Source organism: Falco biarmicus, chromosome 4 (assembly GCF_023638135.1).
Source record: "Falco biarmicus isolate bFalBia1 chromosome 4, bFalBia1.pri, whole genome shotgun sequence".
NCBI lineage: Eukaryota > Metazoa > Chordata > Aves > Falconiformes > Falconidae > Falco > Falco biarmicus.
Window position 1 is genome coordinate 81,552,736 of NC_079291.1, and position 24,460 is coordinate 81,577,195.

Here is a 24,460-nt window from a genome sequence, read left to right on the forward strand (position 1 = left end):
CACACAGACTGTTTAACACCTGCTCCGTGGGCATCACCAGTGCTCTCCATACATGTACCAGTCTGGGATTGCGCTGCATGGACCCAGTACACATATACCTCTAGATCAGACAGAAATTTGAACGCATAGCGGGAGGGGGATAGACATGCTGCCGTAGCAAATGCTGTGAGCATGCACGCTGGAGATGTGCCAAACAGCAGGCACACCCTGGAGCGTGTGGTCACAGTGATGGGTGGTGAGGACAAGGGGTTAAAGAGAGCCTGCTAAATCCATGGGTTGAAGGCAGCACAGCACAACTCCCACGTCCACACTAAAAAGCAAAAGCCGAGGGAGGCAACCCTGGCGATGAAAGCAACTAGCCTCGTTACACCCCTGGGATTTCCTATTTGGGGCTTGCTCACAGGGATGCAAAGGCTCATTTATCAGTGGGGGGTTTTGCTCCTGCTTGGTTCAGCACCCCGAGTTACCAGCAATTTTCTCAGCACGGCTGCTTCTGTGCAATGCCTGAGTGGCAGCAGCAATTTTTTTCCCATTTGGGTCTGCCTGCCCCAAAACTGGCTTCCTTGGTGTGGTGAAATCCTTTTGACCATCCAGCAAGCCATGCTACCATGGGGCTGTCAGAGCAACCCAGAGGGAAAAGCTCTTGGTGCCTTGGCAGCAGATTGCTCCTCTAAGCAGGCTGCAGCACACGGCATCACATCAAATCCTCAGGACGGTCCTGGTGTCCCAGATTCTGTAGTGCTATTGTCCTCCTGCCCACCCACCAAGGAGAAATTCAGTGCTTCCAAACCCTGCTGAAACCAAGAACAGGGTTTGATAACAGAGAAATGTAAATTTGAGCAAACAAAACTGGGCCTGACTCCCTTGCAGAGCACCTCCTCCCATGTGACTGCCTTCCCACGTGCTACCCTTGATTAGCAGCTTTGCAAGCAAGATGCTCGCAGTGAGGAAACTAGAAATCCTCCAGAAATCAGAGCTGTCAACTCCTAGAAGGATACTAAAATAGTCAAAGGACTCAGTTGCCCAAAGGGGCTGCAGAAGCAGCTCCCACTGCCTGCTTTTTAAAACTATCAAGGTGAAAGTAAAAGCCTGGGTCATTCTTGGTAATCTTGGTTTCTTCACCCCCCTGCTCTCTTTTTGCAAGGCTCCTTTCCACCACTGCTTCTGTCAGACCCTGCCATAATTCATAAGGACCTGAACAGAAAAGCATCTACAATACTGCATGGCTTAAGGTATTGCTCATTACCAGGCAGCAGGACACACAGCCAGATGGACCACAACATCCCTCCCACATCGGTGGGAACCCACCTGGCTCCGCATGGGAGCTGGGAAAGACTGTTTGTGCAGACAGCTACACATCCCACCAGAGGCAGGGAAGCATGGGACAGCAAGGGCTGGATTCAGCCCACCAGATTTGACGCACCTGAACTGTTTTACGCTCATGGAGATAACTGTGGTCTTTGTTGGGCTATATGGTGAATGCCAGGCTTGTCTGAGGTGTTTTTCAACCATCCAAGCCCAGCAGAAATCTGCAAGCATGAGTGGTGCGCCTGCTAATGCAAGTCTCAAGATCTCCTGGAATAATGGGAATGAACAATCAAGGGGTGACAGTGTCTGTGCAGTGCTAGAGAGAGAGCACATTCTTCAGAACCTCTAGGCAGAGCCATAAAAACCTGTCCCTGTATCACCACCAGTGTCAGGGAACAAAAAAAAAATGCATCAAGGACTACCAAGTCCTCTGCACACACCCATTGGACCTCTAGGTGACTCTCTATGAAGCTCCTATTTTGAGCAGTGATCAATTATGCATTTCAAGCCATATGGCACCTTCATTCCAGAAGGAAGGCATTTTGTCTTGAAATCTGCAAGCTAGAAAATCTGCTGCATCCTGACAGAAATGCAACATTGCCAACTATTCACAGAAGCAGAATCAAGAGACAAAAAAAGAAAAAAAAAAAAAAAAGAGAACCAGGATAAGATTAATCAGATATCCAATTTCCATTGAAATAGCCTGGAAGGGGAAATGGACCTTTGTATGTGCCCTTCCAAACAGTCTTTTTATAATTAATCCCAGTCAGAGCTTTGGTTTTTGTAAAAAATCTGATACAATACGCAACATTCTCCATTTAGCAGAAGGATCTCTTCCAGAACGGATCTTCTCCAGGCAGAAAAGTACCTAGAGTCCTCTGGGGTCACAGGCTATGCTACCAGAAATGACCGCACTCTTGCATACTACCAGAAGCTTCATTCCCTTCCCAGGAATCATGGATGAGAAATACAGAAACATACTGCTCTCCAGTGGAACCAGAACACCCCAGGCACTTCCCAGAGCCTGGAGCAGCAAGTGATGCTGCAGATGCTTTTTGCGTGGGGAACAGGCTGCTCCTTCTCCCACAGCCTCATATACGCCAGGGTTAGTTGCAGCAGGTTAGTGGAAACGGCATTGCCCCCAGTGCTCTCCAGGGCTGCCTGGAGCCAGACAGCAACGGGGTGAAATTCAAGAGACGCTCTCACCGACCCAGCTCCCTCCCACCGTTAGCACTGGTTAAGCCCAACCTGCAAAAGCGGCACTAAGCGAAAGCTATTTTGATGGCTGCCACAAAGGGCAATCAGTCACCGAAGGCCAGCAGCTCCGTGGTTTCCAAAGGTAAGCAAGTGGGTGACTATTCACTGCAAGTGTCATGCCCAGCCGCAAGGACTCTGCGGCCTTGAAGCAGGCAGGACAAGCTGGGGAGGCTTTGGAGGAGGACCAAGCGTGAAGGTCAGCTGGCTATGTCCGTTGCCTGCCTGCAACTATGCCCAACCCCCAGCCAGTCACTTTACAGGTGCCAACAGCCACAAGCCTTCTGCTACACCAGGTATCCCGCTTCCAGGTGGCAGCTGCAGCAACAATCTTTCCTTAGCATGGAAGCGCAGGCTCATTGTGCTCCTATGAAGGACTTTGGACCATGGCCCACTTCCAGCGCAAGAGGCTCTCTTTGTATAGGCTTTTCTGTGAAAGAACACCCAGAGCTTGGGAAAAGTTTAATAAACCCTTTCTTCCTTGTTCTGCAGGTCACTGCAGTTGTTTGGAGAGATACACCTAGAGCTCAAGGTCTCCCAGGGAAACATAACGACAGTTGGCTTGCAGCAATGTTCTCTCTGTAAATAACTGCCATGATCAACGTTAAGATCTTTGTGGTTGAATGGATTCTAATCTGACCAGAGAAAGGGGGAATGTGTGGGCAAGGCTCTAAGTGCCAACGTGCAAAACTGACCTGGAGCCCTCCGGGGATTCCCTGGGACGGGTTCCCAAGCAGCAGGGTGCCTAGAGTTACGGCGTGAAGGAGGCTTGGCTGAGGAAAAATGACAGGAAAGACAATTACAACCCCCTCGCTTATCGATTTCTATTACTGTGTGAAGAGCTTACACAGATCTTCAACAGTCAGCACTTCCTCCCACTCTGGGCTATCCCTTCCACACCTGTACGATCACATCCAGGCTGGCAGTTCGTACATCACTCCCAGCCGAACCTCGCTGCACAACCGGGTGCATTTCTCCAGCTCCCAGGCTCAGGCAGCAGGTGGGGTGTCACAGCAGCGCCGGAGCAGGCAGTGCGCACTCAGGCTGCTCACATGATTAATGAACTTGTGTGGGACTTACCTTGCGCTCAGTGCCACACAGCAGAGTAGCTCATCAACTCCAAACAGCTTCATAAAGAAATCTGACAAACTGCCTCCCCCACCAGCACACACACCTCAGCTCAGCGTTTCCAGAATACAGATTCTCCCAACTTGGTGGCAGGCTTCTGGAGAGCTTCCTTCTGGGTAGGGGATCTGGAAAAGTAGCTTCAAACTTAACAGATTCCCTTCGGCTTACACACCACTGTCATTTTACAAGAGCACAAACCTGGGTACCACAAGCAAAGCTAATATATATAGAGGTTTTAAATGGAAAGGCTTTAATTAACATCTGTATGTTTGCAGGAATAAACTGAAGAGCATTCTGGGACTTCTCCCAGATAACTCTAGTGTTGGAGGGACTTGTCCCATAGAGCAAACTGGGAAAACTTTTTGACCCCAGGCTTGGCATTGACTAATGACTTGTTTTTCCACAACTCCTCAGTTGCATCAGATCTCAATCAAGAACAGCTGATGGCCCTCACCAGCTCTGACCCTTACAGCTCCACTGAACATATTCTCTTCTCCAGCCAACACCTTACGGCCAGGAAATACGTGCCCCTGCCAATTCCCTGAGTTTTCAGCTCCCCACTCACAGCCCCGTTCTTGACCTGGCATGAAGGGGACAGGCTGTGAAGCTGACTCACCGTGCTGGCTGGGAGGCATGATGAAACATGCCCATGGATCTGGTCAGGATGAGGACATTACCTTTGGGTTGGTGAAAGGTGCAAAACTTCTCACTCCAGCACTCCCTACTAGGGTGGCAATGACTATTTCTGTAGTTACTTTGTGAAGGATGAAGCGTGCTCTGGTCGTTTTGGTAGCCCAGCAGCACAGTCAGTCTGTGGTACACTGGGTCCTGCTGGCTACATCACCGTAACGCTACAGGAGGATTCCTGGCCTGCAAGTAGCACAGAGCACTGTTTTCCTCAGCTTGCCATAAAGGTTTTTGAAACTGCTTTTTTCCCTCCGCCATCCCTTCTGCATCCAAAATTTGGGCCTTGGTCACTATAAACAGTCTTCAGTGGTCCCTCCTTCAGTGTGTGATTTGAGACATTTCATTTAAATGGCAACTATTGCTCCAGCTCAAGTCAAAACTCACTCACTCAAGACTTCAAAAACTTCACCCCTTTTACTCTATAATAACCTGGAGGACAGAGTTGATATCAACTGTCTCAGGAAAAAACATGCATCTAACCCATGAAGTAATTGTCTGGCCAAACAACAGCACGGAGTAACAGCAGAAAGATGAAACTACCACTGATAACAGCCCCGATTACTCCACCACCACCGGTGGGTTTTTTCATACCTACCAGGGATTCACTTCACCTTATAATATTCAGGGAGCACGGGAGCATGAAATTTGATTTCTTTCTTCTGAAGATGCTGAAGATTATTTTAATTCTTACTTGGTATCGCTGAAAGAATGCTCTTGTTCAGTGGTTTAATATAGTCTTTTAATATCTGTTTCAGCAATAAAATCTCTGCTTTTTTTTCTATAAATGTACTAATCTCACCAAGGAATATAATTTAAACAGTAGAATGAAGTAGAATAAAAATATGCAGCAGCAAGTGAACATTCTTTTCAAACAGGAACCCGCTCTGAACTATGTGCAGTCTGTTCAATCAGATTAGACATAAGCAACAATATAAATCCCAGCAACAACCACCAGCATTGAGAGCAGAAAACATTCTTTTACCCTCTCCCGGATCTCTGTGTGCACAGATGCACAGCCAAGAGAAGCAGAAGCAAAAGAAGTAATAGCAGATAATAGGAAAGGTGAGATATATCAGAGGACACAAAGGAGACAGTACGGGAGAACTGCCTTGGCAAACTGTGTATCACCATCTGCAGACCCTGACCCTAAAGCTTGCAGTTTGAGCACCAGATACACAGAGAAATTATTTGGTGGGTTAAAAAAAAGGGGGGGGGGGGGCGGGGAAGCAGGTGGGACAGGGCAGCAAATACAGTGCAAATTACATCCAGAAAATTTACAAATTTATTGTCTGCTTGAAACATATTTTGAGGGGGCCCAATTATTTTAGCTTGAACTCAGTATTAAGAAAGCCTCATTTGCATTAGTGTATGGAAGAGAAATACCACTGGCTTTGATAGTTCATGGTTTGGTTATACAAACACCTGTCAGGGATCTTAAAGGCATACACAGACCTGATGTCTCATCTACTGTATGACCTCTTCCATCATCTTCTCGATGTATGGGCTGCAACTACAGGTTTTGGAAAGAAATCGTGTATTTCTTAGACTCTTGATCTACCCTGGTTTTAAGTTAAAACATTTGTTTGTAAAGAATAAAATTGCCCCATCACATTTATATATATATATATATTTTTCAGTTACCTTAGAACACAAACAAATACCATTCCTGTCTCCACATTTCATGGTGAAACTGGATATTAAGAATACCATATGAAAGGTTTATTTGGAGAACTGAATACATTCATAATGAAAGATTCCTGGTTAAATGATGAAACAAAGTTAGGTGAACACTTTTGGCACGATAAATAAAAGCAGAATCACTACCTGACTGATGTCTGAAACTAGGAATAATCCCCCAACAATGAAGGTTAAAAGAATGAAAAAAACCCCTACCCCAGTACCCAACTGTTTTCTGTAGCAGGGTGAAGAGGAGATCACCCCAAAGATGGGCATTAATACCAGTAATTAATAAAAAGCAATTTGCAGATACCACAACAGCTTTATTTCCACCTGACAAGTAACTGCTGTAAGCATATTAGTAATGGCCACATAAGATTAATCTGTAGTTCCAAGACCTACACAATAAGGGGTTTTTTTGCTCTTATTTTAAAAAAAGACTTCACTGTTCTTACACTTCAGGCAGTAGTTGTTTCCTCCAGCTTCTTACGGATCTGTAAAAATAGGCTAGAGAAATTAAAAGAAAGAAATTAAGAAATACTTGAGTAAAGTAGACAAAGGCAATACTTTTGCTCATTAAAAAAAATAAGCTTACTTTAGGAAGATTAAACTTTGAAAAAAGGTTCCTTCAGGAAACACTTCTTATTGCAATATGAACAGAATGTACAACATGTACTACATTAAAAGTTATGTTTTCCCATACATGAGGAGTAAAGTTGTCTGTCTTCATTACAAGTTTTCAGGTTTTGCTTCTGATTTCTCATCCATCATGTCTTTAAATCCCAATTTTTCCAGTGGTTCATTAGCCATAAGCTGCCTAGGTTAAAAACAAGAAAACACAACAATATTTTGCAGAACACTGCCTATAACCAAGAAAATAGTATCATTTTCTATTTCACTTAGTATTATTCACTCTAAAGAAATCCAACATGTCCATACAGAGTACTGACGCTTGGCAAAGCCTCCAAAAGCTTAGTTTTGGGAAAGTGGCGTTCAGGAATACTTTATTTTTCTTAACAGCAGTCTTCCAATTAAATGTGTTATTTCCTGATATTAGACATTGAGTTAAGTTTCCTCAAATTGACCTAAGGCTTGGTTATCTTTAATCAACAGACTGCGTAAGAGCTTCCTAAAATTCTACCTGTACCATTGATCAGATTTTTCGTGAATGTGGTTTAGAACACTTTGCCGTAGTGATTTTCAAATGGTTTTCGATCTGCAGCCTCCCTCAGCACCAGCAGTCTATGGCATCCTCGTACTGAAGCGCACTTGGTAAGGCCCTTCTGGGCCCTGCGCCACCACGGGCCAGCAAGCATTGCAAAGGAAAACAAGAATGGAAACATCCCGAGGAAAGCAACCACCGCCACTTCTTTCCCTTGATCTGAGAAACGAGTTAAACTTCCAACTCGCAACCATAGGTAGAAAAAAGAAAAAAAAATAGGGCTTCACACTGAGAGAGTGGCTGCGCCCAGTGGCAGCAGGCGAGGCCTCGGGGCTGGGTATCCACACCACACCAAAAACAGCCAGGTGAACCGCTTAAGCCACAGCGGACACCCGTTCCGTCCGAGGCCACAGGCTCAGGCAGGGGCACTGCGGGTCCCCCCGCTCCCCGCAAAAGGCCCCGGCCCCCCCGGCCGCCCCCAGCACCACCTGCCTGTCCATGCGGCACTGCAGGTAGGCCATGGCGCGCTGCCGGCAGGCACCGCTCTCGTAGCCGCTGTCGCGGAGACACTCCATGAACCGCTCCTTGAAGGTGCTGCACTCCCCTGCAAGAGACAGCGAGGGCCGGGCTCGACGGCGGCCCCGGGCCGGCGGAGGGCCGAGGGGAAGGGGGAGGCCCGGCGCTAGGCCGCGGGGAGGCCAGGCCGACGGCACCGCACCGAAGTGATCCAGCGGGAACGCGCCCTTGTCCGGCGGTCGCGCCTTGAAACTCTTGGTGCTGAAGTTCATGGCGGTGGACATGGCGCCGCCGCAGGGCCCGGGCCGGGCCGCACCGCCTCCCGCGCCGCCGGGGGGAGCCGCACGCCGGGAGGCCGCGCCGAGCGCCGAGCGCATCGAGCGGGGCACGTGACAGCCACCGCCGCGCCGAGGGGCGGGGCCACGCCGCCACGGAAGCGGCTCCGGCACTGCTGTGGCAACCGGGCGCCTCGCGCCGGCGGGACGGTGCTCGGGGGCGGGGCGTCGCCTCGGCCGCGCAACGGGGCGCTGCCCCCGTGACGTCACTGCCGCAGGCCTCGGCCGCCCGTGCGGGTCACCATGGAGACGGCGCCGCCGGCCGCCATGTTGGGTCGGGCCGGGGCCGGCGGGGTCACAGAACCGCAGAGACAGAGGGTGCTCGGGGTTGGGAGGGACCGCTGGGGATCATCCAGCCCAGCCCCCGCCACAGCGGGGCCGCCTGGGGCAGGTCACACAGAGCCACATCCAGGCGGGTTCTGAACGTCTCCAGAGGAGGAGACAGCGCAGCCTCTGCGGGCAGCCTGTGCCCGTGCTCCGGCACCCTCCAGGGAAAGGAGTTCTGCCTCGTGTTCAGGTGGAGCTTCCAGTGCCGCACCTTGTGCCCGTTGCCCCTTGTCCTGCCGCTGGGCACCACCGCAAAGAGCCCGGCCCCGTCCTCCCGGCACCTGCCCTTAAGGTGTTTGTAGACCTTGAGAAGCTCCCCTCAGCCTTCCCTGCTCCGGGCTGAACAGGCCCAGCTCTCTCAGCCTCCCCTCACAGGGGAGATGCTCCGGGCCCCCCATCACCTCCGCAGCCCCCGCTGGCCCCTCTCCAGCAGCTCTCTGCCCCCCTCAGACAGGGGGGTCCAGAACTGGACCCTGTGGTTGGTCCCACCTGAGCAGGAGGGTCATGCCGGTGGTGTTCCTGCTGTGCTTCCACCACCCCGGCATCCAGGGCATGACCATCCTCTGTAAAATAAAACTATTTCTTCTTATAAAAACTTAATTTTCCTAATTCACTTCTGGACTCCCTGGATGGGAAGGGTGAGAGCGATGGGCACAGGCAGCCTGGCCGCTGAGGGGCAGGAAAAAACAGTGTCCTCTCACATTTGTTCATTTGGAAATGAAGGGGGAAAGAGCAAAACTTAGAGCCTGGTGTTAGCAAATCAGTTTATGCAGGACCCAGCCTCACTTGAGTCTCTCCCATTTCCACCCAGGAGCTGGCAGCCCGGGCATGGGCTGAACCCAGGCTCCTCCTTCCCCTCCGACACAAAGAACAAGTTCCTCAGCTGTCACTGCTGAGCACTGGGTCCTATCTTAAAAACACATTTTTCAGGACCCAGCTCTGGCTGTTGGTGTGATCCAAGAGCCCTGGGGCTCAGCACAGAGAGCTGAGGCACCCCTGGGAGGCAGTATGAACTTTCCTTAGAAATCCAGCAGGATTTCAGAAGAGCCATCCCTGTCTTGCTGCAGTGCTGTGAACTATGCTACCAGCCACCTGTGGCAACAGCAGCGTGATTGCTCAGCCCTCATTAATCCTCACAGTTAACGTCCATGCACAAACCTGATGGACAGCACCGAGTTATTTTATGCTTCCTACAAGCAATCGGCAAGCAGGTGGCTTCTCATCATGCAGCATGAACGCCGATGAGGCCAGTAAACCCAAGCAGTCATTGGCAGATGCTTGGGAAATGGTGAGCTTCCAGACCCTCCAGAGAGAGAACCAAGAAAAACACCCCTTTTGCCCGCAGGTTTACAGCACACTCTCTTCAGAGTCTCAGATCTCATCCTGAAAGGTGGATGACAAATGGTGTTAATTTAACCCACCCAAGTGTTAACCATGGATTATGCTGTTAGAGTCTTTTTTCATCTTTGCCCATAGCTGCAATTGGTTTAGGATGGTCTTTCATCTGTTTTAAGTTGATTTTCTTTTAATTAAATGACCGAGATAAGTAGAAAGGATTCTAGGCTGGAGAAAAAAAAAAAAAAAAAAAGAAACAGCTGCAATTGTTAAGGACAGCCATTACGGAAATATTACCTGCAGCCCCATTTAAAATGCATTTTGTTTATGCTTTGATTGCTTTGTTATTACAGTATTGTAAATGGAAAATTACACCATGTCCTATTACATAAGCAACTGGTTTACACAGCCTAAAATATAAGGTTTTATTTATTATTATGTTTTCAGGGCTATGAACAATAGATGTTTTTTATCATACGGTAAATAGCACTTTTCCACTTGACTTCATTATAATACTTAACAGTAAAAGGGAGATACTCCTCTTTCATAAAAACATGCAGCAAACTGTCTCACTGATCTCAACGGACTGAGCAGCAGAGAAGCGGCTTTGGTTTCTCTGGACAAGCTTAACTGAAGTGTCAAGGCACTTGATTTTACCAAACTGAACCACCTGAATTACGTTCCTTAGTTTCTGGCACAGTGGTTGACTTGCTGATTCCCCATGCAATGAAGGAAAAAAGTGAAGGAAAAAGAAATGCAAGGATCCCACCGTGGAGTTATTCTCAAACAGACAGTGGCAATCCTTTTCAGTTCTGTTTAATATCTTAATTAATGACCTGTATGAGGGGACTGAGTACACCCTCAGTAAGTTGCAGACACCACCAAGCTGGGTGGGAGTGTTGATGTGCTGGAGGGCAGGGGGCTCTGCAGAGGGATCTGGGCAGGCTGGACCGATGGGCTGAGGCCAAGTGGATGAGGTTCAACCAGGCTCCGTGCCGGGCCCTGCCCGTGGGTCACAGCAGCCCCCGCAGCGCTGCGGGCTGGGCAGGGGGCTGGGAACTGCCCAGAGGGAAAGGGCCTGGGGGGGCTGGCCAACAGCCGCTGGGCAGGAGCCGGCCGTGTGCCCGGGTGGCCAAGGTGGCCAGCAGCATCCTGGCTGGTACCCGAACCAGCGTGGCCAGCAGGGCCAGGGCAGTGCCCGTCCCCCTGTACTGGGGGCACTGGTGCGGCCGCCCCTCGAACCCTGGGCTCAGCTGTGGCCCCTCACTACCAGGGGGACGTGGAGGGGCTGGAGCGTGTCCAGAGCCGGGCAGGGGCTGGGGAAGGGGCTGGGGCACAAGCCCTGTGGGGAGCGGCTGGGGGAGCTGGGGGGGGTCAGCCTGGAGAGCAGGGGGCTCGGGGGGGACCTGATCGCTCCCTCCAGCTGCCTGACAGGGGCTGTGGGCAGGGGGGGTCGGTCTCTGCACCCAGGGAACAAGCGACAGGGCAAGAGCAAACGGCCTCGGGCTGTGCCAGGGGAGGTTTAGGTTGGAAATTGGGAAAAACTTCTTCCCCAAAGGAGCTGTCAAGCACTGGAACAGGCTGCCCGGGGAGGTGGTGGAGTCACCGTCCCTGGAGGATTTAAAAGATGCGTAGGTGTGGCCCTTAGGGCCATGGTTTAGTGGTGGGCTTGGCAGTGTTAACGGTTGGACTCAGTGATCTTAAGGGTCTTTTCCAAACTAAACAATTCCACAGCTCTATGCAAAGGCTATATCAACTTGCTGTATTATATTATATCCAAATGTTTTGGTTACCTGTTAATTAAATCAGTGTCTTTCTTTGGAGTCTTAAATGTTGTAGTTACCCAAATTTAGGTCAGGTGTAGTAGCAGGTGTTTGGTTATGCTTACTTAATGTTTTTATTGCAAATACCAGTTGTATCTTCTACAGTTTCCTTTAAAGGTACAGTTTGTCTTAGAATCTAATACATGTGCTTCAGCAGTTTAGCATGGGTTTTTCCCAAGGAGATCAAATGAAAACCCCATTAGATAATCAGTACGAAGAAAAAAAAAATCTCATTTGCAGATTAAGCCAAGCAGTTCCAAAAGAATTTGGTAAAAACAGTGCCACAAACAGGGTATTAAATACTTTTCACATATTATCTTTCAAAGAAGTGAGAGACTTTCACAGCATCAGGGAAATTTGAAAAGCTGTTTCAGTCAAAAGGTGCCCATTATACAAGACAGATCAGATAATATTTGTAAAGCATGAGGTGTTTTACAGTATCTGGAGTCTGGAGTCCTGAGCCCTTTCCAAAAATCAGAAGGCTCAAATCAGAAGGCTCCCCAAATGAGGAAAAACCTTGGATCTTCCCCTTTCAATTACACAGCCTGACAGATTCAAAAGAAGAAAAATCCTTTGCTTGAATCAGAGCTGTTAGTCATTAATTATGGACTAGAGAGTCATTAATTATGGACTAGAGTAACGTTTAAAAAATGTTTACTCTTTTACAGTGTTGTCAGATCACACTGGAAACTTATTCCACTATTGGTGCTTACCTGTCAGTTGTACAAATGTACCTTCAGAAGGAGTTTTTACATACTCAGCATTACTTTTGGAAGCACCAGCTTGAATAATACATCAGAGCAGAACCTTTATTCCTTTTTATGGGCAGGGTAAAGTCCATGACTTTCATTATTTTCCTTTCTCTCACCATGCTGCATCTTTTAAGAGCCTACAGATTCAAATTATCAGGTAGTTAATTTGAAAATAATTTATTGACGAGCCATGAAAGGCTTTGAGTATAGTACTAGGGGATTTTGTAGCTTGACTTGGGATAGCTGTAAGAAATTAATCAGTTGAACAAGACCAAGCACATTCAGACGCTGGAATTTGTGCCCTTGAGACTGCTGTTCCCAGCCCAGGCACAGAACACACCTCAGAGAAACATCCTTCCAGGATCACTCATTCCTATGCCTCACCCTCGCACTGCGAGCACACCGCCAGCTCTTACATAAGGTCTCTTGCTACATCACTGCCACAGGCTGTTGTAAACCATTTTTCTCCCTTTTAATTCAGGTTCCTAGACAAGAAAAAATGCAGAATATTGCTAGAATAGTCTGGGGAATGGGGATTTCTGTTGTGGATGATTAATGAAATATTATTGTTTTGCACTTACAGGGAAATTGTAGTTTCATGCCAGTAAGGTCAGGGCCTTAATATATTATGTGCTCTACAAAGATGTACAGAATGATAGCTCATTTTCTGTTATGACTGAGCCAAAGCCTCATCAGGTTAGAGGGAAACGTGGTAGAAATAGTAACACTGCGCTGAAAGCCAAAGAAAACTTTTTTCTTACGTTGCTAGTTACAATTCTGGTGTATCTAAATCCACATCTCTAACTACATCAAGACAGGGGGCTCAAAAGTAAGATGCTGGGACCCTGGCTCTGTAGATACCTACCAACCACTTTGTGATATGCCCCAAATTGCCCTCAGATTAATATAAATTCTGCAATACTGTGTTGAGGTAGACTGAAGCTAGAGACCCAGAACAAAAAGATCCTTGGAGCTATGCTGAGGCATTTGATCTGTTCAGTCATATTTTGAAAATAAATTCTTTATAACCTGACTTTCTCAATACTGACTTCCCAGGTCAGGCTGCCTCGGCTTGTTGGCTTTAAGTGTGGGGTCTGGAAGATCACGCTTCTGCTATAGCCACAATGGATTTGACTGCAAATATTTTTATAGATATGCATATTATAAAGTGCATAACTAGCACTAAACCCCAGGTTCTCCCATGTATTTTGTCGGTGAGTGAGACTCATGAAGGAATGACATCTATTCAATCCAAGAACAAGGCTTTTATAAGCAACAAAGTTCCTGAGAATGGTTTGTTGCTAAAAGTGGGAAATGCTTAGCACAAGTGGGAAATACCATCACCTTAGGCTCTGCACAGGGACAACGCACTAGTCCCATGCACGTATTTTTTTATTTTCTTCTCCCAGTGACCAGACTCATCACATAGAATCTTTTGGGTCAGAATACGGAAAACCCCCAAGAATTTTTCATTGAAATTTTGCAGTGAAATAATGACTTTTAAAAGTATTTTTCAGGAGCCTTTATTCCCAAAGTAGATGTGCAACACACACTGATTTGACAGATAAATGAAAAGAAGTTCAGTACAAGTTATTTGTATCAAAATGAGCACAGCGAACACTTCAGATAGTGATTACTACCCTGCAGCAATTCTATAGAAATACCGACTTGCAGGATGGGAAGAAGTGGGTGTAAGCCAATAAAACAATGAAATAATTTTGAAAAAATTGAAAGAGGTCAAAGTCAGAAAGCTTTTGATTTCTTTTTGCATTGACATTTGTCACTGAACAAAATCCATTAGCAAGGAGCAGCCTGAGTTTTAACACATCTGAGACTTTAAAAATGTTAATGTTTAATAGGGTGTGCTCATGCTTTATATATCCCTGATAACAATGCATGGGCTGATACGCATCTCTTGAGGTTGTAAATCAGTGGCAGAGCCTTGCAAGGCACATAAGCACTTGGTGTTCACTCTCATGTTTTATTATGTTATCAGAACTCATTGACTGAATTATGGCCTTATAACAGCTCTTTGTCTGCATTATCCTACTGTTACTGTAGCATTATTAACCTGTGTCCCATTAGAAGATTATATGTCCTTCTCCAGATGAGCACAGAGAAGTTAGATGATCCTGTGGCTGTTTAATGTACAGGCTCCTTGTCTAGAGGAAGTGCTTATTTCCCTGAGCTATGCCCACAAAGTCTGCTTACTTGAAGATGCTATTGGTTCTGGCCTGGGCTGGTAGAAAGACAAAGACATGTGAGCAGGGAGCCACATTTTCTCCCCAGCCCCATGTGGGATGTCTCACCTGCAAGCCGGCAACTTAGTCACATGCTGTGTTCAGGATCGCATACTGGAAGCCAAGGTCTGTGAGGGAGAAATGGAGATGAGGACATCACGTTAGTTATATTTTAAAACTGCAATGATTCCCTCCCACGGCAGAACTTATCTGTCATTTCCCACAGTGCATGCATCAGTCCAGCAGGTTACAAGGCCATGGGCTCACTACTTGAGAAAGATTTCATCCTCTATTATCACCAGGTACAACCTGAAGCTTTACAGTGAAAGCCCTTGAGAAGGTGCTCTTGCTTTCTATGGCAGTAGCCAGCTCTACTCCAACAGAGCAGTGGTGGCTACATGTAAACAGAAACAATACACTTCCTCCGTTGGTACCCAACTGGGCCCATGTAGGGTTTTTTCCTCACTCATACTGTATCTTATCAAGTTTCAAGAGTCCCATGGTCATACCATTTGTTTGGAGAAGAGTCTGGCAGAACAGGATATTCTTGGAAACGTCTGGGAGAAGAGGGTGCAGACCAAGACCTGACAGCTGTGCAGCAAATCTTGAAATGGAACATGACCATCCGTTGCCCTCCTTTCTTTGCCCACCCTGCCTGGTCCTCTTCTGCGCAGGGTAATGCCCCATTGTGAAAAACTCCACTCCGGCTAACAAGCCTTGAAGAACAGGCAGACGTGCAGGCACCTTTCATGTCAACCTAGTTAGAGTTTATTGATTCCCTTTGCCTTCAGCTAATGTACTTTTATTATTATTAATAAATAATCATAATTTTTCCATCACTGGAGCCAGCACCCGGGAGCCTTGGAGGATTCTAACAAAAGTATTATTAAAACTAAAGATTTCTAAAGGGTTGAACAGCAGCACGGCTCAGTAATCTGATAGAATCTGCAACTAGGGAGCAAAATATCCCTACCTGAGAATATGCGATAGAGCATCAAGTTGGCTGTTCGCCCAGAGCCACCATTTAAAACTGCAGTGTCCTGTTCATGATCACTTCTGCTTTATTGTCATCCCCCAGGGATGCAAAAGGTGCACATGGCTCCTGGGGAGCTGTTGCCCGGGCATGCGGGCTCTTGCAGGACCCTGCCCTGGCATGGTGCATGACTCAGTACACCTGGAGTGCCAAAACTGTTGCTGTGTTCTCCTCCTGGCTGGCACTCCCTCTGCCACAGCTGCCCAAGGAGCCTCTGACCTCCCCGCCCTGCCTGGCCAGCTGCAGAGCCTGATCCTGGCTCCTCGCGGGTTGCAAAGATCCAGGATCTCTTTCCTGATCTAGGCAGAAGGATTGCCTGGAGGGGATGGTTTCTCCTAGAGGATCGCATGCATCTGCTCATAAACAGGCAGGACAGATGGGAAGCAGTCATCACCAAACTTAGAGACAGACATGGACATCCAGGCACACAGTCCTCTGGACAGTAAACTGTGAAACAGTGACTGAAGTGGTTTCAAGGGCATTTTGGAATTGCAGGTAGAGGATTTTGGGGACAAAGATCAATAACAGTGTCAACCATGTAAACACTGTCTTGCTCAAGGAGGTGATTTTACTGGGGTGGCAGGAAAACAAAGAGAATCAGAGCTCTCACCTGATTAGACTCACCCGATTATCTCACCTGATAGACCTACTGTCACCTTCATTCCTGAATTGGCACATCCTCATGCCATCACCATTCCAATTCCTCCTTGGTCAGCCTTGTCTTCCCTGAGGACAGATTGCCTTCCTTGCCAGCTGCACCCTGGGCCATACATTATCGTGGGCTTTCCCTCCTGCGTCCTGCTTCCTCCATTGCATCACCAGTGGTCCAGCTGAGTTTTGTGACCTGGCACCACGACAGCAATCCAGCATGGGTCCTGTCCCTTCATTCTGCCCCTGAAATCATGTAGACCACAACATGCCCATAACACAGATTTTCACTGGAAAACAAACACCTTGCCCTAGTGTTGTAGAGAAATAGGATCTCCAGATTAAGATAATCCATGTCTCAGAATAAAATAGGGTGCTTTATTTGGCGGGGGAAAAAAGTAGATCTGGTCTAAATAGAAGTAAACAAGACTTCAGAGTCCTTTTCTCTGTGTAAAGCCACTTCAGGCTTGTTCAGGCGATGACAGAAGGGCTATAAAAGGACCCCAAGATGCTCACGCCCACACTCTGGTGCAGACATGGCCATACAGAGTCTGCTGCAGTACGTGGGCTCTAGTTTGCTGCTCTCTTTGGCAGCAGGGCTAGTCGCTCTCCTTTACTTCCTTACCAGCTTGAAGAAGTCGGTTTGCCATTTGCCTCCTGGGCCGCGACCTCTTCCTCTGATCGGAAACTTGAATGTGGTGGACCTGAAAAAGCCGTTCCAGTCGCTGACAGAGGTAGGGTCTGAGCGAGCAGGCAGGAGGAAAACATGCAATTCCTGCAGCGAGAAATGCAGCTAGGGAAATGGAGATGCGATTGTGTTAGCATTGCGTAGAGGGCAGAAATGAGATACATAGGCAGGCTGGCAGAGTGACTTTACCTTCAGAGGTATACACACACATACACCTATTTATATACATAAATATAATACACACATTCTTTCCTTTATACACACGCAAGTGTAGACCTCCACCCCTTGCAGTCAGCTCCATATCGTTGGTATTTTGAACCCTTCAGAGCCTGTAGAAGACTCGAATTGGATCAGTCTGCTGACGGATCAGGACTATTTGCCATGAAGAGATGTCTGTCTGCAGACAGACCTCTGCGAAGGAAGGGGGGGAGGAAGGGAGGGAGGGAATCATCCCCACAGTAGAGGAGATGGGTTCATACGTACATTTATTTCCATATCCCTGCAATGCAAAGCTCAACTCTGCCTCCTCAACCCTTCCCCTGCACGCACACACTGCCCAGGTTTATTTAAGACTTGATGCATGGCTTTTCTGTATCTAGGTAAACAAATTGCTTTTTCTTACACAGCTCCATGGTTACTTTTATTTCTCAAAGAGAAAAAAAAGACTCAAATATTATAAAGCCAGGTGCAATATTTGTTTCAGAAAACGTCTGCTCTGTTCCCACAGGGAGGTGGGGACAAGTCAATGTGAATTCAGATTTCTTCTGGTTTCTGTAGAGACAGTTGAGGCGCCATGAGTGACTTGCCACATACCCTGCGTGTGTGCTTACCAGACACTACAAGGGGATAAACCCAGTCCCCAGTGAACTCCTTCAGCCACCTGAAGAGCCGTGGTGAGGGGCCAGTGCAGACACTGAAATTCTCCGGTTAGTTGCAGAAGAAAGGGCATCCTGGGCTGCAAAAGTACAGATTTCCTATAGCAGTGTTCATCTGCCTTGATTTACAGTGCAGAGGATTGTGCAGAGCACAATTTTGATGGTTCTCTGCTCCTGAGCTCCCGGCTGATCATAGGTATGTTTGAGGGTGCCAGTATGGAAAAGCAACTATTTTTGACAATACTGGGGGATTTTATGATACAAATTTCACAAGAAGGCACCAGACTCATTTCCTATAATCTGCCAAGCAGCTTGCTTTAGGCTTTCAGGCCTGCCACTTTCAATACTTTTGTTGCTGAGAAAAAACAGGGTTGATGCCAAGAAGTGCTAATGCAAAGAAATGACCAAAGGAAGGCTAGGAGGTGGCTGTGATTCCCTGCCCCTGGCTCTGCCACACACTCCGTAAGCTGCTGGGGATGAAAGAACCAGTGTTAATGTTATCTCCCAAGTCGTCAAACCACCATTTGATGAAAACAAATTCAATTTGTCTGCTGTAATAACAGAAGATGCTTCTAATCTGAAATTCAATTTCCGGAATGTATCTAATGCATAGCAAATGGTAACCCAGGCACATCGGAAGCAAGAAGACATTTGGAGCGGATGGTTTGCAGTGTGCTTAAACGAAGTCTAAAATACTGAGTGAATGATTAGATTGTCAAAGCCACCCTTCTGTGTAACAGATGATTCATATTTAATTTGCTATAAAAGCCTGGAGCTCCTGTGACATTATCTACAAGAATATGCTTCCTAGCTGGATTCAAGTTTCTGGTGGCCCGCAAATAATTTTGCAATGACTGCTACACTACCCACCTTGCCATAATTAGAGACAAGTGCTGTCCTGAAAGACAGAGCTATTGTCTAGCTTTGTTTTCGTAGTGTTTGTGGCTTCAACCTCAAAGATGTGTGCACACCCGCTTGCCTCAGGTCAACGGCATTAAAATAAACAGGCCTGCCTGCTACAGCATTTTCTAACCAGCCTCCGAGTGGTAGGATTGCTAGGCTGGCCTGTTACTGCAGAACACCACAGGAATGCAATGGCATTTTATTGACTTCTCTGATAGCAGACACCTTGTTGTGCAAACAGGGTGCAAGCAGAGATGCTGGCAATTGATAGCTGTTGCTCATTAGTTGCTTTACAGCAGCACCTGGAGACTTCAGGCAGGGCTGGGAGGCTCCTTTTGGGCTAGAAACCACCTAGGGTGGCTACTGATAGTGTTTGGGTCCCAATCTGGTTTTGGATTAACATATTTATTCACCTTGACAGCTCTCCAAGATATATGGCAATGTCTTCACTGTGTATTTTGGACCCAGGAAAGCTGTGGTACTGTCTGGATATGAAACCATCAAGGATGCCCTTTTAAATCATGCTGAAGAATTTGGAGAAAGGGCAGAAATACCCATATTTAGGCAAATGACACAGGGAAATGGTAAGCAACCTTTTGGTTGGTTATTGTTTGTAGTTTGTCTATGTTCATTATATTGCAGAGAGTATCATCCTCTTACAGACTGCTTTTTGTTTATAGAAAAGCCTATCAAGTAGCTTTGGTAGTAGTGTGTAAGAAGGCCTTACAAACATTTACTAACCACAGGTAACATGAGGATGTTACACCTTTATTTTAGGCATAGCATTCAGCCATGGAGAGCTATGGAAAACTATGAGAAGATTCACCTTGTCCACACTGCGAGATTTTGGAATGGGAAAGAGAACCATCGAGTTACGAATCCTGGAGGAAGTAAATTCCCTTATCAAATATTTTGAATCCTATCAGGGTAAGCGTGAAGACTTTCATCCAGAGACAGAAAACATGTCTAGCAGAACAATAAAGGTTAATGAAAGTTTAACTCTGAGCAAATGGTATCTCATGGTTAAAGTTCAGCATACACTGAAGTAGGTTATTATACTGAGGACTTAAAACATTGAAACCGAGTTCCCTACTGTGCATTCTGGGTGGTAACTGAGTTTTTTCTTTGGGAGCTCAGGACTACATTTCTGTAGGAAACCAGACTGGAACGAGCATAATCCCATCATCCTTTGTTTTCATTTCTTGAAATACAGGGAAACCATTCGATACAAAAATGATACTCAACAACTCTGTATCCAACGTCATCTGCTCTATATTGTTTGGAGAGAGGTTTGAATATGATGATCCTGTATTTCTAACTTTGCTGAAGATGATTAATGAAAATACTAAGCTCTTGGGCTCCCCTATGGTGCTGGTAAGAGCTTGATTTTATGTTTTAGCTTTTAGGTTTTGGGGGGATATGTGGTTGCCTGTGTTTGTCCTCCTGGCGTCCCACATCTTGCTTGAGAACAAGAGCGGTATCAGCCCACGAGCCTGCAAGGAACACACCTGCAGTTCTGTACCTGCAACACACAGATTCACAGGCCCCTGCAATTAGTCTGAGAAGCCTATTTAGTAAAAGAAAAAAAACAAACCACCAAGTCTTCACAAAAGGAACTACTTTACCCTCTTTGAAGAGCAGAAGTGCAATATGTCTCTCATATCAGAGATGGGCCCTGAAATGCAATCTTAAATCTGCCTCCTTATCTTACACCTTCAGTAACTGTCTTAGTTCTGTCTCCCCTATAAGCAGGTTTGACAAACTTCTTTTTCTTTTATTTTGGCCACTGAAACTGAATCTTGGGAAACTAACAGCTGATATAAGTCCATTTCTTCCTGACACAAAGTCTCTCCTTTGAACACCAGTGGAGCAGTCTCTGAGCCGCTCTGCAGCTGGTGTAAATCCAGACTAGCAAAGCCTGAAAAGCACCACCCGAGCACAGCTCAGAGCTACACACTGTGTACAGACACTCTCCCAGGATGAGGCACCAGCTAACAGCCCTGGAAGGAGATTAAGCTGATGAATCTTCCAAAAGTCATGGCAAGGACTCGTGCAGAGGTATAAGAGAGAAAACACTCTGTTTCTGCAGCAATTCATAGCTGCTTGGACTGCACAAACAAATGTGGGGGAATTATGGCCTGAAATGTCAGGGCATGTGACAAGGGACCAGCAGGGTGATTTGATATACCAGTATGTGTTCACAATGCCAATTAACAGTAAAGACTTCTCTTGCTCCACAGTTATATAATTTCTACCCATCCCTTGGATTTCTCTCTGGAGCTTCCAAGACTGTGCTACAAAATGTCAGTGAACTGGGTGATTTTCTCCAGAAGCTCTTCCAGGAACACAAAGAAGAATTCAATGAAAGTAACTTAACAGGCTTTGTTGATGCCTTTCTGATGAAGCAACAACAGGTACTTTAAAGCTAAGTCTCAGAGTCTTTCTGTTCTCATAGCTCTGACTTCATATTAGGACTGGCCATCTGTCAGGGATTGGGAGTGAGTGGAAACAGAAGAACTGCAGTGAGCATAATATATCAAAGTTCGTACCCACAGTGAGCTGTGCTGTACTCACTCCATAGCTCCACTGAAAGTGCTGGTTAAAGGGAACTCGTCATGATGTCCCATGTGTGGGAAATGTTACCACTCAGCACACAGAAGGAGGAAATCATCCCAAACCTTCCTGCAAGAATGGGACAGTGATAAACTTCATTGCAGTAACTAAATTCCAACTAACCTAATAACTAGACCTGGGGATCACACGTACGCTTGGGACCAGTCAAATTCCATAGAGCACGGGCTCTAATGCTAAAATGCTAAATATCTCCTTTCCCAGAGCATATGGAATCACAACAAGCTGAAATGCAGATAAAAATGGTGGCAACACAGTTACATATTGGTACCGCTTGCTGTAAAACTTATGGCCGTTACCTGTATGTTTTGAAGGAGTCAAAGAAACCTCACACTATGTTCAGCAACAGAAACCTGTTGTTTTCAACCCTGGACCTCTTTACTGCTGGGACTGAGACTACTTCTACGACTGTGCGCTGGGGTCTTCTTCTGATGATGAAATACCCAGAAATTCAGAGTAAGCCTGAGAAGTCATCTTGTACAATATACTGTTGCATGCTTAAGGCTGTGGTTGTGGAAGGGAGTGGAACTCATTCAGTGTTGTCTAGAGTAATTATTCTGAGTACTCTGAGAGCGATAACAACCGTTGACTTTACAAAGGAATTTTATTCAGCTGGATTGCAATAAACCAGCCCAGCCAAGTGGGAGAGGCTAAGGGCCAGTCTACAGTTACAGTAAAGCTCCCCCATCGTTATTCTCCCGCAGGCTATGGGCTTACGTCACTGAAGGTCTCCTCAGGAGCTGATTCTGATCTTGTTTCAGTGGAAGGTTAGGGGTAACAAAGGTGTGTAATCAGGATCAGCCATGGGGTGTACTCTAGTAACTCAGTTTAAGCTCCCTTCAGTCAGCAACAAACCCGAAAGAGCCACACCATGCCCTGGCTTACCCACTTCTGCTATTCCCAAATATCCCTCAGAGTTTTCCCTTTTCTTCATCTTGGCCAAACTAGAAGCCATTTAAGTTGCAAGATAAGAGGGTTATCAGCTTTTTAATCCTGTCCTCTCCCCAAGGAAAGATTCAGGAAGAAATGAACCACGTCATTGAACCAGGAGAGCTGCCTAAGTTGGAGGACCGGAAAAAAATGCCTTATACAGATGCAGTGATACATGAAATACAAAGGTTTGCCAATATTGTCCCAATGGGTGTATCACGATCAACTCCTAGGGATGTAAATTTCCAAGGCTACGTGATTCCTAAGGTGAGCTTTGAGGCTAGCAGCTCACACTATATAGATTTCTTATAGTTTTGTTTAAAGCAGACAAGTAGAAAGGATACAAAAATCTCAAGAGACTGTGACATGTGGTTTAATCTATGATGTGATCCTTTGTCTTGGATCCAGGATAGCTGTTACGAACATGCACTGGACTGTGGTCTGTGACAGGCTTTGATTAAATCACACTGGTTTGAATCTTTTATGTCAAACGTGGAAATTCTACTTCAGCATCTTTCTTGAAAGACCTGACTCTGTAAGAAAGGAATGTTTCATTGTCCAGAAGGACAGCAGCAGCTACTGATAAACAGGCAGAGCCACAGTAAGGCAGGGAAGCATCCCCCCTGTTCTGTTTGCTGTGGCTTAGCCTTATTTGCCTCTTCACATTAGAAAAAAGAAAGCAGCCTAGCTCAACTAGGAAAGTGATCTGCTGCAAACAGCTACCATGAGTTTCTGTGATCCCTTTCAGGGTACAGAGATTATTCCGCTGCTGACCTCCGCTCTGAATGACGAGTTACACTGGAAAACCCCGGATCAGTTCAACCCTTCTCACTTCCTGGATGCCAGTGGGAACTTCATTAGGAGAGAGGCTTTTATTCCATTCTCCATAGGTGAGAGGGGGGTTGTGCACCACCTGGGGCTAGGCTAATGGCACAGGGACACAGAACACAGGATGGGGGATTTCTGGTCCTTTCTCCTGTCCACCATTGCTGTAGGTAACCACCTGTTCTTTGAGATATCTTGGAGACACTGACTTACCCTCAGTTACTGAATCATTTCACATACCTACAGGCTTCTGTGTGGTTTGAGACCAAGTCAGTAGCACCTCTAACATACAGAGAGAAGGAAGGAAAAATTTCCTACCTCAGCAGCCTGCTCTTATGGACTGTATATCCAGTTTAGCATGTCTCAGACATCAACACTAACAGTCACGGTGCTGATCATTTACTTCTTTCCTGGTTGTTTTCAGGACGAAGGGCTTGCCTTGGAGAAGGACTGGCCAGAATGGAGCTGTTCCTCTTCTTTGCAGGCTTGCTCCGCAAATTTGTTTTCCAGCCCCCTCCAGGAGTGGATAAGTCAGACCTAGATCTCACTGCTGATGTCGGCTTTACCTTGAACCCCATGCCTCACCTGGTTTGTGCTGTGCCCTATAAATGATCAAATGACACGGTGTTAGAGTAGTGAACACTTCAAGGCTGAAAGCAAGTCTAGCTACAGGGGGAAAAAAGCTGTCTGTACCTGAGCTTTAGGAGAAGGAAGACACCGGGCGCTGCTATTTTTCTCTCATTCATGCCATTTTTCCAACAGCTTTTGCAGTGCCTGTGTAATGCAAACCCTTCAGACACCCCTGAGTACTGCTCTCAGAAACAATGTGATTCGTTCCTGGAAGAGCACATCAGAGATGCAGTTTTCAGGGCTGTTTGAAAGAATGAAATGGCTTCAGGCCTCCTCTATAGATGTAACCCATCAGGGACTCTCCCCTGAGAGCCTCCGTGGAGAATTTCCCAGCCTAAATTCCAAGCTCTATAGCAAGGCTGATTATCCATGGCCCAGCTGGAGACAACAGACACTTAATGCATCTAGAAATCTCCCCAGGACGGTTGTTCAGCTGAGCCTCAGACTGAGCTTCCATTGTGTGATACAACCTGCCTTATCTTTATTACAGAGTCCCAGACACGAGGGTGTAACATGGGCTGATGCCAAGAGCCAGGCACGGGACAGTTATCAGAAAACATCTGAGTGGTTTGGGAAGTGGGTTCATTCCAACTCACACTTGGCACTTTATGCTGAAGAGCCTATTTATGATGGGGCCAATCTAGCAGCATTTCTACCACTCCCTCACCTCTCCTGGCTTCATGCTGGTTCTGGTACTTGCCTGGTCCCTTACTGGGTCATCTTAGATCACTAAACTGGCAGAAAATGACCTGC

At 46.7% G+C, this 24,460-nt stretch overlaps 2 protein-coding genes and 1 long non-coding RNA gene across 5 annotated transcripts; 1 reads left to right on the top strand and 2 right to left on the bottom strand.

Moving 5' to 3' along the window:
- Positions 1-5,641: 5,641 nt before the first annotated feature.
- LOC130148777 (cytochrome c oxidase assembly protein COX19) lies at positions 5,642-8,213 on the bottom strand. Of its 3 annotated transcripts, XM_056337735.1 has the most exons (4): positions 7,935-8,204; positions 7,705-7,820; positions 6,758-6,867; positions 5,642-6,561 (listed from the first exon to the last, which is right to left on the bottom strand). In XM_056337735.1, exons 1-3 carry the CDS (start codon positions 8,107-8,109, stop codon positions 6,784-6,786), a joined length of 375 nt encoding a protein of 124 aa, XP_056193710.1. In that variant the 5' UTR covers positions 8,110-8,204; the 3' UTR covers positions 5,642-6,561; positions 6,758-6,783. The 3 variants fall into 3 exon arrangements, with proteins under 3 accessions (XP_056193710.1, XP_056193711.1, XP_056193709.1); XM_056337736.1 differs by having other exon boundaries at positions 5,642-6,871; positions 7,935-8,213; XM_056337734.1 differs by having other exon boundaries at positions 5,642-6,867; positions 7,935-8,205.
- A 5,775-nt stretch (positions 8,214-13,988) lies between these two features.
- Positions 13,989-16,971, bottom strand: LOC130148709 (uncharacterized). Its single transcript, XR_008821627.1, has 3 exons — positions 16,851-16,971; positions 16,215-16,471; positions 13,989-14,672 (listed from the first exon to the last, which is right to left on the bottom strand). It is a non-coding gene; the product is annotated as an uncharacterized LOC130148709 (long non-coding RNA).
- LOC130148705 (cytochrome P450 2K4-like) lies at positions 16,608-23,755 on the top strand. Its single transcript, XM_056337582.1, has 9 exons — positions 16,608-16,959; positions 19,113-19,275; positions 19,469-19,618; positions 19,905-20,065; positions 20,932-21,105; positions 21,637-21,778; positions 22,332-22,519; positions 23,001-23,142; positions 23,502-23,755. The coding sequence occupies exons 1-9, from the start codon at positions 16,762-16,764 to the stop codon at positions 23,687-23,689; spliced, it is 1,506 nt and encodes a 501-aa protein (XP_056193557.1). The 5' UTR covers positions 16,608-16,761; the 3' UTR covers positions 23,690-23,755.
- Positions 23,756-24,460: the final 705 nt, after the last annotated feature.

Excerpts from the sequence above, each read along its gene's own strand:
- LOC130148777 (XM_056337734.1), bottom strand. The coding sequence starts at position 8,109 with ATGCGCTCGGCGCTCGGCGCGGCCTCCCGGCGTGCGGCTCCCCCCGGC. Across the intron at positions 7,821-7,934 it reads GTTCCCGCTGGATCACTTCG|GGGAGTGCAGCACCTTCAAG; the intron begins GTGCGGTGCCGT and ends TGTCTCTTGCAG. Across the intron at positions 6,868-7,704 it reads AGTGCCGCATGGACAGGCAG|CTTATGGCTAATGAACCACT; the intron begins GTGGTGCTGGGG and ends TAACCTAGGCAG.
- LOC130148705 (XM_056337582.1), top strand. The coding sequence starts at position 16,762 with ATGGCCATACAGAGTCTGCTGCAGTACGTGGGCTCTAGTTTGCTGCTC. Across the intron at positions 19,276-19,468 it reads GCAAATGACACAGGGAAATG|GCATAGCATTCAGCCATGGA; the intron begins GTAAGCAACCTT and ends CCTTTATTTTAG. Across the intron at positions 23,143-23,501 it reads TTTTATTCCATTCTCCATAG|GACGAAGGGCTTGCCTTGGA; the intron begins GTGAGAGGGGGG and ends GGTTGTTTTCAG.